Raw genomic sequence first — 14078 nt, 5'->3', positions numbered from 1 at the left:
CTCTATGTAAAGAGGTGCTCATGGCAGCCATCGCTGATAACTCCAGCTCTGGAGAGTGGGGACAGACAGATCCCAGGGGCTGGCTAACTAGCCAGTCTAATCCAAACTCAGTGAGACCTTGTTTCAAAAAACAAGGTGGAGAGAAGAGCTGTTGGTGGCGGGGGGCGGGGGGAAGGTACAAGTCTAATGACCTGAGTTTGATTCCCTGAACTCACAGTAGAAAGAGAGAACTGATGCCTAAAAGTTGTTCTTTGACCTTTACAAGTGCTCAGTGGCACATGTGCCCCTCCCTGGCCCCAAAGACAAGATTCTGATGTGGTCTTAGTGTTACCATACTGTCGACAATCTGCCTAGCAACCTATGACATCACTACCTGCTGCCACTAGGTGAGCCAACTGCCCAGGATATAAAACGGGCAAACCCACCTCATCTCCTTCTCTTTTTTTTCTTTCTCATTTCCCTCTCTTGCTCCTCTCTTCCCTCCGTCTCTCTCTTTCTCTCTCTTGCTGTCTCTGTCTCCCTTTCTCTTTGGGGTGCCCCTTCCCCTTCTCTGTCTCCCATGCTCCTATAATAAACTTCTCCATATCATATCTGTTGCCTGGCATCTTATTTTTCATATTTAATACTCAGTATGATGCTTTCTCCTTTCTGACCTCCTGAGCTTTGTGTTAGATGGTGACATCCACTGGCATTCACCAGGTCCCACCGGCAGAGCTGTGCACACCTTTACCTGTACTTTGAAAGGATGTTCAGCTAGAAAGGCTGGAGGCAAGAGACTGTAGGAAAAAAAAAAAGGATATTTCACTACAATTAAAAAAAGAATTAGGAAGCTGGTTGTGGTGGTACACGCCTATAATCCCGGCACTCAAAAGAGGCAGAGGCAGGCGAATCCCTGTGAGGACAAGACCAGCCTGGTCTACAAGGTAAGTCCAGTATAGCCAAGGCTACATAGAGAAACCCTGTCCCCACCTCCCTACCCCCCCAAAAAAGAAGATAGATAAAGGAGGCAGAACAAGACAGTCATTTCACTATCCTACGGATGGCCAGCCAGATCAGGGCACACCTTGCTTTTCTGAAGTGCTTGTTACCCAGGGTTCACTAAGAACAGTGAACAGTGCAGCGCCCTTCATCTCATTTCTTTGGAGAATCATTTTTAACTTCCCTGAAAGGATAAAATCCCACTTTCTCCTGGTGGTTTGGCCTACAGTTTCCCTCTCATGGAGGGGTAGGAACACAGCCTGCAGCAGGCCCCATGAGAAGCTCCTCAACTCCACACTCATTGGGGAATTCACCTCCCAGGGAGCAGCACAAGCAGAATTCTGAGGGAGGGATCCCGAGGTGGTACTGGACATGCCTATACGCCTCCCAGCATTTACCTGAGAGAGTCTGCTCCCCAATAGAGCCAGGCAGGGAATGGTGGCTTCAACGACAGGAGCAGATCTGGGGGGCACAAGCTCTACCTGCCACTTGCTGACCTGGGTGGAAGGGGCCTCACACACAGCACATGGCAGCTAGTCAGAGGGAGCTAAACTGGAAGCCTGCTGTCGTAATGCTATATGGACTTCATAAAACATGTTTCTGCAGAGTCTACTTTTTAAAATGTCTCATGGCTTTATGATTACGAAGATAATATGTTTTCAGCACAATTAAAAATAAAAATAATTTAGGGACTAATGAGATGGCTCAGTGAGTAAAAGTACTTATCACCAGGCCTGGCGACCTGAGTTTAAATCCCCAGACCAACATAGTAGAAGAGAACTGATATTCAAACTGTGCACATGTTTTCTGTAGCACATGAACATGTACACACAAACAATAATTAAATATAATAAAAATAATTTTGAGCTGTGTATGGCAGTGCACATTTGAATTCCCAACTCTCTTAGGGGCCAAGGCAGTAAGATCATGTGAACCCCGGGGAGCTGGAGATCAGCCCAGACAACCTCTGTATTACTGCGACAACAGCTAACTTGGAGAATGTATTGTTTTGTGGCTGTAGGCCACAAAAATGGGGGCAGAGGTGGTCCAGGCACACCAGGCTCTACACGTACATGCCCCAGGCACATGTGCCTCTCTTCAGAGACAGGATAGACAGATGTGTTCCGCTTCCTGCCCTGCTTCCTTCACTGGCAGGATCAGGAACTTCCTGCCACGTCAGCACCCAGAGCCCTCGGCTTTCTTGGTCCTTATGCGGTGCTCAAGAGCTCTAATCTGGCTCCCCAGCTTCTAGGGAGTGTTTGGGTTACTTCCTTTCTGTTTGCTTTTCCTTTTATAAACAACACAACTCACCTCCTTACAAATAAGCTTCGAATATTCAGCTCATTGCTTTTCCTTTTCAGTTCCTAACACTGCAAATCATGACAGATGGAGAAAGTACATAAAAGATAAATATACAACTAACTGACACAACAGAGCTCACAGGGCCAGGGGAGGTGGTGCACCCTTTTATCCCAGTATTCCAGAGGCACAGGCATGCGGATCTCTGTGAGTTCCAGGCCAGCCAGGGTTACATAGTGAGAACTCGTCTTAACAAGCTACAAAGTGGAACATGATTTGAACCCCAGATGTGGCCACGTCAAACCTTCACTTCATCTTTAAAAAGTAACTCGTGTCAACACTAGGATATTCCTTTTTACTTCTGTGTAGCTGTGTGTGTATGAGTGTGTGCATGTGCGCAGACTACAGGTTGATCATGTTTCATTTATTTATTTAGATAGGGTCACTCACTCATTCACTTAGGCTGGCTGGCCAGCAAGTCTCAGAGACAACTGTCTCTACATCTCCAGCATTGAGATTACAGGCATGAGTTGTTGTTTAGCGGTTTTTTTTTTTTTTTGCATGTATCTCTGTGTGCCTTTATCACACCTTGTTATGCACTGCCCAGCAGTGTAGTTGAATTTATAGAACAGTCTGGGTGGAATGCTTGCCTGGTAAGCCCTGACTCCATACTCAACACAACTGGTTGTGGTAGAGCATACCTGAAATCCCAGCACACTGAGGCAGGAGGAAGGATCAGGAGTTCAAGGCCAGTATGGACTACAAGAGACTGTTTAAAAAAAAAAAAAAGGAAAAGAAAAGAAAAGGGGAAGCCATGGGCAATACATAGGAAATCATGAATACATGTGCCACCGTAATCATCTGCAGGGCTCATTGCACAGTGGACTCACTGTCATGAATGACAAGCCTTTAGCTCCCCACGGACATCTGGGTTGTTTAACTAATGCCACAGTGACCCCTCTCACACATCTTTTCATACACTGTGTGACACAGAGAGCACATATCCTTACTTCAGTAACAACATAGTTCTGCCGGTTTGCTTTCTGTCAGCACCAGTGTTGAGAGCTCCAGATGCCATATCCCTGCTGCATAGTGGACTCCTTAGATGTCTCAGCGCCTGCAGAGGTGGCAGGTGCCTGTTTGAGGTGTTCCCTCATTTTCTTAGTGGGCTGTCTGTTTCTTGCAGATACAGTGTGGAAGGTCCTGAAATGGCCTGGGCACTTGCACCTGAGCTTACAACTACAAACACTCTCACTTCCATGGCTGGTGGTGCCTCTGAAGACAGAGAGGGCTTGATATAACGGTACTTATGCTACTAATCTTTCCCTCTTGGGTTTGCATGTTTGCTGCTGTTTTGAGACAGGGTCTCATATAGCCTTGGCTGGCCCCAAACTTCATAAGCAGGTCAGGCTGGTCTTGAACTAACTCCAGATCCTGCTATGTCTACCTCCTGAGTGCTGGGATTATAAGTGTGCAATTCTATGCCTGCCTGGACTTACCTTTTGAAATTCTCCCAGCACAGATGTTATGGCACACATCTGCAATCCCCGCACCTGGAAGATCACCACGAGTTACAGGCTAGTAGTCTGGGCTACTTTAGAATCTTGTCTTAAAATGAGGGGGAAGAGATGGAGGCAGAATGTATGTGTGTGAGAAAAAGAGAGTTCAGGGGGGAGGGGGGGAGGGAAGAGGGAGTATTATGAGTTCAGGAAATCCTCTTGAAAGGCTCTGGTGTGTCTGGAACTGGGTGCTGCTCGGAGTTCACTGAGGTCACACTGTTCCATGTATGTACATCTCCATCCACATCCCGGATGCTTTGGTTATTAAAGATATTTAAAAATAATCTTTATATCTGATCAAGAAAGAGCTTTGATAAACGGCCAGTTATTCTAGATTTTGTGGGCTACAACTAGCATTCTCTAGCGCATATTATTTTTCTTAGCTGGGGGTGGGGCGGGGAAACTAAAATGAGCCATGTGACATTTATCCTCTTGGCTATAGTTTGCTGATCCCTGATAGACAGGTACACCTTAGTGTGTTTGTGTTGTTGAGGACAGAATCCAGGGTCACGTGTGCTATACAGGGGCTCAACTACTGAGGTATATATCACTGTACCCCAATTCTGCCCTCTCATTTAGCCTTCTTAAAAAATAACTTTCTGGGTCTGGTGTGCATATCTATAATCTTTGCACTTAGGATACAGAGGCAGGTGGATCTCTTTGAGCTTGAGACCAGACCCTGTCTCAATACCTCCTCCAAAGCAAACAAGCACGAACCAATAAGAACAAAACCCCTGCCATCGCTGTCCTCAGAGGAACGCAAATGGAAGCCATAATGAGAAAAAGAAACTAAAGCTGGAGACTCACTTACAGAATTCAAAACCCCAAACCCATGGCAGGACCCCGATCCCAAGTGTGAGCTGCATATGATGGGTGCATAAACCAGTGGAACAGAAGCAAGCATCTCAAAACAAGCCTAACTTCTGTGGCTAACTGCTTTCTGACAGAAGTGCCATGGCCCTTCAGTGGGATGGAGCAGACGGTTGCCAACAGCCTGTGCTGGAGATACTCAGTCTACACACAGAACGAGCCTGGACCTCAATGCACACAAAACCAGCACAAGTGCACCAATATCCTAGGACCTGTCTCTAAGAAGAGAGCTTTATATTTGGCAAGGGCACCAAGATGAAGGACCAACGAAGTTAACAGATAAGCCACTAGCACTCTTCCTGAGGCCTCAATGTAGAATCCCTTTCCTCTACAGGAGGCCCATTCCTTCTGAGGTCCTTTCCTAAGTGTGTGACTTGGCCAATCTCCTGTCGCAGTTTGAGACCATCTCTATAGTCTGCCTTCAGTTTCACTAAATAGTCTGGAAGTCTCTCAGAGACTCACCTTGAGGTACCTACCATTCCCTGAAGCTTTGGGCAAGTGTCAGCCTGCCACCTCATGTTATAGCTGCCTCAAGGCTTTTTAAATGCCACTTTCAATACTGCTCAGGAGGAAGAGGCAGGCAGATCTCTTGAGTTTGAGGCCACTCAGGACTACATAGTGAGATCCTGCCTAAAACCAAAAGAGCACTTAGTTCCCCTGAAGTTGTTTGCTATTGGTCCTCCCTGTAAACACAGTAAGCACAGCTGTGCCACGATGCCTGGGAGGGACATTTGTCCAGCACATCTTTCTGGCATCCAGGACTTTGTTTCTCTGTGGGCTGGTCTTGGCTCATTATAGAGAAGTCTGATTAGATTCCCCAATGCTGACAATCTGAAACTGTCATTCCCCACTCTTATGAGACATGTTGTCTTCCTGTAACTCAGGCTTGTCTTGAACTTGTAATCTTACTGCCTCGGTGTCCCAGGTGTGTAAGAAATAACCAAAGTCGTGCACCACCATTCCTGGCTCTATTCCCTTTCAAGACCCCAGCTCAGGGGGTGATTCAGACTCTAAGTGTCCTAGGAAAAGCAGCTAGCTGCAAGGGCCTATGACTCCTATACGCTCGTCTCTCAATTCCTGCTTAGAGCCTTTCATAAAATGACTTACTGAAGCCGGGCACTGTGGTGCAGGTCTGTAATCCCAGCACTCTGGGAGGCAGAGGCAGGCAGGCAGATCATTTATTTTGTGTGTGCGTGTGGGTATGCACATGCCATGGAATGTATGTGGAGGTCAGGGGGCAACTTAGGAGAGTTGGTTCTCTCCTTCTTCCATATGCATCCCAAGGGATCTAACTCAGGTCAGCAAGCTTGGTAGGAAGCACCTTTGCCTGCTGAACCATCTTGCTGGCTCCCAGTAGTATCCTTTATTGGCTGAAGAGCTTGTTCATGTAGTTTGCAGTTGTTTAATTGATCTCCTAACATGTGAAAAACACTTTGAGAAAGTCTTATGTACTTCAGGCTGGCCCCTGAAATCTAGATTTTGCTGTCTGTCTCCCAAGTTCTGGGATGACAGACATGTGAGTGTGCCACAATGTCAGGCCCCAAAGTACTTTTTGTATGTTGTGTGGTGCATGCATGCATGTATTAGGATGCACACGCTCCTAGCTCAGGAGCCAGAGCAGAAGGCTGGGCATCCTCTTCATGTTTTTATCCTTACAGCCTTGAGACAGGGTTTCTCGCTAAACTGGAAACTTGCTGGCTGACTAGTTCTTAGGATCCACTTGTCTCTGGCCCTGATACTGGGGTTACAGGTATGCATGGCCATGCCTGGCTTTCATGAAGGTACCAGGAACCTCAACTTATAGAGCTAATGCTTGTATTCACCAAGCCATCTCTCTAGCTCCGCAAGGCACCTTTTGTATGCTGTATTTCCCCTAATTCAACATTCATGGTAACTTATATCATATAAAAGTTGAGATTGGAGCTGGAGAGATGGCTTAGAGGTTAAGGGCACTGACTGCTCTTCCAGAGGTCCTGAGTTCAATTCCCAGCAACCACATGGTGGCTCACAACCATCTATAATGTGATCTGATGCCCTCTCTGGCCTGCAGCTGTGCATGCAGGCAGGGCACTGTATACATAATAATAAATAAATAACTAAAAAAAAAGTTGAGATTGTGTTTGCATCTACCCCATTACAAGTCTCTTTGAGAGTTCTGGCCTCACTGTGCACAATATGTCATGATTAATTATACTCACAGCTACACACTATATCGTGGGCTGACAAGCACTCCAGAGGTAAAGGATCTGTGGTAAAGCACACAACACTGTGTGTCCTCCCCACAGTGGTGGGCGTCTAGAGGTTTCCACACTTGAGTTGTCTGTGGTCACTGAAGTGCAGGGACAGTGTGCACTAGAGTGGGAACAGATGTGTCTCATCAGCTTGAGGCCCAGGAAGAGCTCAGACCCCACCTTTCTGTAGCCTTGTCCTCAGGAAGAGCCACCTCAGAGCAAAGTTGCAAGTCCAAGCCCTCTGGTGTAGGCCAGGGACCCAAACCAGCTGAAGCCTCCAGTGCTGCCAGCTCCTATGCTCTGGGACAGGGCAGGCAGGGCTTTGTCCCTCGAGCTGCTCCAGATGCAGGATTTAGTCAGTGAGATTTTTAAGTCCCAACAGAACAGTATATTTTAGGAAAGCTTCTGAGCTGAGGGTGGAGATACACCTGTAATCCTCCACTCAGGAACAGCTACCACAGGTGAGCTAGAGTTTTCTCATCACCTTCAACCCCTCGCAGACAGGTGACCCTTGCTTATTATCAGCAAAGCTACCAAAACAGTCCTATTAAAATACAACAGCTCTACCACCCCTCTATTAAAGCCAAGCCTCCCCAGGGCCTATTGTGTGCTTTACAACAGCTGCCCGGCTGCCTGGCCTTGACACCTTTCACTACACTACCCACGGTGCCATCTTACCTGCTGCCCTCTGAACACCCCTACCACTGGCCTCCAACACCCTTTGCCCTTTCTGGGAAGCTGTTCTAATTAGGGTTATGTCAAGGTCAGAGGCTGGGCAAACATGCTCAGGGACTTAGAGGAGGAACAAGCACTGAGTCCCACAGCTGCTCCCAATCTGACTTGTGTGCAGAGGACGATCCCATAATTCTCTCTCCTCAGAGGAGAACAATGTCCAAGACTGTCACTTCCTCCACGTAGAAAGACATCTGAGATGGCAGCAAAGGACAGGAAAGGACTGGCTGACACGGTTCTCAGAGCAGCAGGGAGGGAAAGAGCCCCAAACTCAGATGGATGAAATGTGGCCCAGAAAGGCTCTGACACTGAAAGCTTCAGGGGAGAGCCAGGCACAGGGAAGGAGGACCATGCTCTGTGAGTGCTGCCCAAATTATTGTGTGACAACAAAGGTGCTCAGCACCACTGGTCGCTGCTTTCCAAAAAGAAAACTACAGAAATGTACAAAGTACAGGGATCAAACACCCACATACCTGCAGCCCACTCAACAGGAAGTCAGCCCTGCCACACTGGCCTATAGTTAACTTTGTCACTGACACTACACAGTGAAGCGGATGATGAAAGGGAGATGCCTGCTGTCCCCTTGAAGGGGGGCTGCAAGCCACGTTATGTCTGGACTGGAAGCTTTATGGACAGACATGTTTTTAGTCCACCTGTGTGTCCCTAGCATCTGCTTTGATCCTCAGCACTGGACTTGGGTGTCCAGATATCCATGGGTACACATTCAATGCTGAATGAGTAAATGAATACAGAGAAAAACAAGCAGACAGGAATTTGAAGCCCCAATTTCTCAGTGACTATCAAGAAGTAGCCTTAGCCACCCTACTACCTTTCAGAGCATATTTCCATGCCTGAAACAATGTAAGACTGACTATTTAGGTCAAAGGTACTGTACCCAGTGGGACAAGGCAGGCAACATCTGATCAAAAAGCTCCACACTAACTTCCCAGATGGAGAACTTATCAAGCACCTCTGAATGGTCACATTCCTTCCTGGTGCGCCCTCCACAACTAGAGTAATTTCCACTTCTGCTTCGGGTCTGAACCTCCCTTCTTAGCCCACAGGTGCTGATGGGGAAGGCCCACCACTCAGTTCCACACTGAAGAGTGCCCTCTGCTCAACTCCTAGGCCTTTCTCATAGTCTCCCTAAGGCCACGGCATCATCTGTTGTTGATTCTTTCTCCTAAGCAGTTCAGGTGAATGTGTGAAGTATGTGCAAACGGAAAGGGCTAGGAAAGCATCATCTCTACTTGGCTTGGGGTGTACACCAGTAGAATCCAGTGCCTGGAGTCGTGAGGGTTTGTGAGTTTGAAGCTAGCCTTCGGCTCCATAGTGAGACTCTGGCTTAAGGGATGTGTGTGTGTGTGGGAAACTCCATCTTTATGCTCTCCAGATGGATGCTAAAACAGTGTGTAGAGGTTGAGGGCAAGGCTGGGAGATGGCTCACTGGATCAAGTAGTTGATACACAAATGTGTGGACCGGAGTTCTGATTTCTAGAACCCATGTAAACTGCATGGGTGTGATGACCCAATGGCAATTCCCTGGAAGGCAGAGACAGGGGCTCCCAGGAGCCAGATGGCTTGCTACATTAGTCAGAGTGGTAAGCCCTGGGTTCAAATGAGAGGATCTGTCTCAATACATATATGGTGGAGAACAATCAGGAAGATGAAGATATCAAGTTCTGGTTTCTATAAAAGCACACACACACATGCTCACACCTACATCCACACAAAAATAAAAAGGTTGAAGAAAAAAAGGGTACACACAGTCTCTTAGTGTCTCCCATGAGGACACGGTAATTTCCCAGAAGAGAAAGGCCATTGGACAGTGCTGTAAACAAATAGCTGAACAAACTGCTATCACATGCCTCTTGACCTGCTGTCTGGGCACAACGCCACTTCTGTGGCTTTTCTGCCAAGGGATGTGTTCTTGTATTCTTTTTAACAAGATTTGTTTTATTTTATTTTTGGTTTTTAGAGACAGGGTTTCTCTGTGTAGACTTGGCTGTCCTGGACTCTCTTTGTAGACCAGGCTGGCCTTGAACTCAGAGATCTGCCTGCCTCTGCCTCCCAAATGCTGGGATTAAAGGTGTGGGCCACTACTACCCGGCTAAGATTCATTTTATTTACGTATTTATTTATTATGTAGGTGTGTGTGAATGTGTTTGTGAATACGTGTGCCTGTGCATGCACGGAGGCTAGAAGAGGGCAGCAGATCCTTCAAAGGTAGAGTTACAGGTGTCTCCAGGATGCTGGGATCTGAATTCTGTTCTCACAATTACTCAGCAAAGACTCTTCACTGTGGGGCCACCTCTCCTGCCACTCATGTCATCTTCCTTTTATAACTTGGGCTGCCCTTACACTCAGAGTCCTCTGGCCTGAGTCTCCAGTGCTGGGCTAACAGGACTGTGCCACCATGCCCACCCTCTACCACCTCATTCCTGTGACGAGGAGGCACTGGACACACAGGGGCATTCTACAGAGTAATTGCCAGTGGTCTTAGGTGCCTAGGTCATAGCAGACAGGGAAGAAGGAAGAGACCAAGGGAACAGAAAGCTCCACACAATGGGCATCCAGGGCTGTCCTTGGCACCAATGTGAAGGTGTTAGTTTTGACCACTGTGATGTGGCCGTGGGAGATGTCACTGTAGGGACTGAACCGAGAGGAGTGTGAGTGGACTGTGAGAGAAAGCACAACTCAATGAGAAAGAGATGGCAAAAGACAGACACAGACACTTTGCAGAAGAGAAAACCCAGGGAGCCCACAGATGAACCAAGGCAACTTCAAATGAACCTAAGGAGATGGTTAAACCCCAGGCCTGTGTGTGACAGCAGGGTCCTTCTCTACCAGTGGAAGCAATGCAACCAGCACAACTGCTGCTCTGGAAAGATCTGATGTCACCGTGTCTATCTGGAGATAAATATGCCTCGTGACCCACTGATTACGTTCTGAGGTAGACATCCTAGAGCCATCCTTGAGCCTGTACACCTGGAGACAGATAAGGTCACAGCAGTCTCTGACACAAAACATAAAGATGGAACAGTATATACTAGTGAAAAGAAACATTGGAGGGTAATCTGAATGGGGAAAAACAAGAAAATGTACCCTATGAAACCACTGATATACTTAGAAAACTGTGGCAAGCTCAAGGCCATATTGTTTAAAAATAAGAAACCACTGCAGCAACAGCACGAAAGAAGGCTAGGGACAAAGGAGGTGAAATAGGATCCTGTGTACCTGGGGCAAAGACACAAGAAGGATGTTGCAATCCTGACACACCATGAGCAGAGCAATCAGGCACACACAGCTCGTGTTTACTGGACACATGATCATTTCTCTTTGAAAACTGTCAGTGTTGAACGGTTGTTGGAAAAAAATCCCACATTTTCCAGCTGTAAGCTATGTCCTTAGCAGCTGAAAGGGTACACTGACTAGCCTTTCTGAGTCTCAGAGGCTCTTCCGTGGAGAGAACAAACCTGCAGAGACTGACTTACAGAAGTCAGACAGCTGCCAAGGGAATCAGGGAACACCTGTGACCTGTGGCTGCTGCTACCTCCCTGGTGAAAAGCTGCTCTAACAGTGGGCAAGGTAGCCTGAACAACCGAGTCCCTGCGCTCTGCCGGTCTGGACAGTTTGAAACTTTTGCTTTGTGTCAAAAGACGTGTGCTCTCCCTGGAACCACTGAGCTAGTCAGGTTCTGCTATGTGTTTTGTTTAGTATTAGGGTCTATAGCAAGATACAGCTCGCTCCCATTAATACATTTTTTTTCTTTGTCTGATGGTCTCTCTATAAAACCCACACTGTTCTTGAGTGTGAGATCCTCTTGCCCCAGCCTCCTGAGTGAGTATGGGGACGACAGGGCTGGGTTTTAAAGGAAATTCTCCAGGGTGAGGGGGGTGGGGGGAAAAGAGAGGAGGCAGATTGTGTGGAGGACAAAGGCTCCCTTACCAGTTGGAACTCGCTCCTGCGGCTGAAGGCTTCCCTGATCCCGGAGTCCCTCCAGAGTGCACTCAGGGCTGGCACGTAGAGCTGGAAGGTGGCAGGCTCCACAGGCAGCCCTGCCTTGTTCTCGAAGGCCATCAGAAACATCCCATGCTTCTCGTTCTCAGAGTGCTGCCAGGGAATGCCGAGCTTGTCACGAGCATCCACAAGCACCCTTGAGCCCTGGAAATGAGGTGAGAAAGGAAGGTTTAATTGTGCTCTGAGCCCATAGTGGAAAACCTTAGCACTGGCCACCACAGGCAGGACACTTACATGTCATCAAGCTTGTAGCCAGTGCATGTCTCCTTGTCTGTCCTGGCATGAGTGTCTCCATTCCTAGGACCACACCTTTTCCTCTGAGAAGAAAGCCTCAAGAGGGAATTGCCTACACCCAAGTGGCCTGTGGGGATTGTCTTGACTATTAATCAGCGCAGGAGGGTCCAGCCCACTGTGGGCAGCACTCCCTGGAGCAAGGTGGTCCTGGTCTTAGAAAGCTAGCTGAGGGCTGGAGAGATGGCTCAGAGGTTAAAAGCACTATCTGCTCTTCCAAAGGTCCTGAGTTCAATTCCCAGCAACCACATGGTGGCTCACAATCATCTATAATGAGATCTGCTGCCCTCTTCTGGTGTGCAGGCCTACATGTAGGCAGAATAATGTACACACAGTAAATAGATAAATCTTTTAAAAAGCAAGCAAGCAAGCAAGCTAGCAGAATGAGGCCAAGAGTGAACCAGCAGGCCTTGTTCCTTTATAGTTTCTGCCTCAAGTTCCTGCCCTCACTTGCTCAAAGATGAACTATGACCTTCGAATGTGGGTAAAATTAACTCTTTATTCCCCAGATTGATTTTGGTCAGAACATTTTACCATAGCAGTGCAGAGGGAAGTACAACAATAGCCTGTGTCTACAGGCAGAAGTTCATGTGCAGTGTCTCCTCCCCTCCTGTGAAGGCACTGGGATGGAGCAGCTGCACAGGAAGGGAGCCACACTGTCCTAGGACTGTCAACTCCTTGTTGACAAGATACAACTGCTTGTCCCAACCCAGAACAGGCAGGAAATCATGCATACAGGGCAGTGAGCAACCCTGATCCTGGAAAAGACTGAGGTGCTGGGAGCTAAGCCCACCCCTGGCAGGAGCCAAAGCCCCAGATGTGCTGCTCACTGTGGCGAAACTCTCCATTCTTTCACTTGTTTCCTCAATGTTAATATGATGAGTGCTTCCCTGCCCTTTCCTCCCCTTGCAGACAGGGTCCAGCGATGGAGGAGCCTAAATAAAACAGGATGCATGGCCTGAAGAATTCCATGCCAGAACACTGCTTCAAGACTGGCCAGGCAGAGCCTGTGAGGGCTGCAGTGAGTGCCTGAAGATCACTGGCTCTCTGAATAGTCGGTATTGCCTGGAGTAGTGCAGACACCAAGGCAATGGCCGGAAAGGCCTCCAAGTCAGGCTATGCACCCACTGTACCCACATTCATTTCCTGGCAGTTATGCGTGCCAGCCTAGAAGTCACCAACTCCACACTGCCCATGTGGTATTCTACCCTTTTGTATTGTTTTACTTGTGTGGTGTATGTGCATGTGGCTACACGTGCCTGTGCTCTCATGCGGAGGCCAGACGAGGATATCTGGCATCCTGCTCTATTGCTCTCCATCTTACTCCTTTAACTCAATGAGCCTGGTGGGAGGCTGGCAGCAGTAAGCCCCAGAATCCTCCTGTCTCCATCCCCACAGGGCTGCAGCTGGAGGGCTACATCGCATGCCCAGTTTTCAGGTGGGTGTAGGGGATTCAAACTTAGACCATCACACATGCACAGCAAGAGCTTTTACCCACCAAGCCAAGCCCTCTAATTGTGCTTATTTTGTTTGTTTGGTTTTTGTTTATGAAACAAGCACTCATGCTGTGCAGGCTTGTCTTGAACTGTGTGGCTTCCTACCTCCACCTCCTGAGTGCTGGGATAACAGGTATGCACCACCCTATTCCACATACTTAAACCCTTTTAAAAACTTAAGTAACAGCCTTATTGGGGTGGCTACAAGCATATGCTGCCTAATTGCCCATGGAAAGCTCATGGCTCCATGGTTATAGTTACCTCACCATAGCCTCAGGGCAGGCCCTCCCCAGCTGTGCCTTCTTCATAGCTCAACTGCAGCCCTGGGCTGCTGCTTTAACTTCCACTCTTGCCTCAATCCACCGAAGCAATGAAATCATACCTCAATCTTTGCTGCAGGTCTGACAGGATTGCCTTGTGGAGGTGCCGCCCCCTTGGAGTTAGGGTGTTTGCACCCACATTATCATTCACTCAACAATGGGAGAACACATTTGCCAAGCACACAGTTGACAACAGGGTTCTTTATAAAGAACACTCAAACCTGGAGTGGTGAGATGGCTCACTGCTAAGCCTGACAACCTGCATGCACCCACCCCTGCCCC

The 14078-nt window shown here is 48.0% G+C and overlaps 1 protein-coding gene across 2 annotated transcripts in view; it reads right to left on the bottom strand.

Moving 5' to 3' along the window:
- The window catches only part of GNA12 (G protein subunit alpha 12), a 77009-nt gene that overhangs the window by 21542 nt on the left and 41389 nt on the right, over positions 1–14078 (bottom strand). The window contains exons 2-3 of one of the 2 annotated variants that reach the window (XM_084763923.1): positions 11618–11833; positions 3777–3830 (exon numbers count right to left, since the gene is read on the bottom strand). In XM_084763923.1, the coding sequence (XP_084620049.1) occupies positions 3777–3830; positions 11618–11833 (270 nt within the window). The remainder of the gene's footprint in view (positions 1–3776; positions 3831–11617; positions 11834–14078) is intronic. The other variant, XM_084763924.1, reaches the window with a different exon arrangement.

Source organism: Acomys minous (assembly GCF_964271855.1).
Source record: "Acomys minous genome assembly, chromosome: 16".
NCBI classification, from domain to species: domain Eukaryota; kingdom Metazoa; phylum Chordata; class Mammalia; order Rodentia; family Muridae; genus Acomys; species Acomys minous.
The sequence above is the reverse complement of the archived record's forward strand: the minus strand, read 5'-3'. Positions and strand labels throughout refer to the sequence as shown.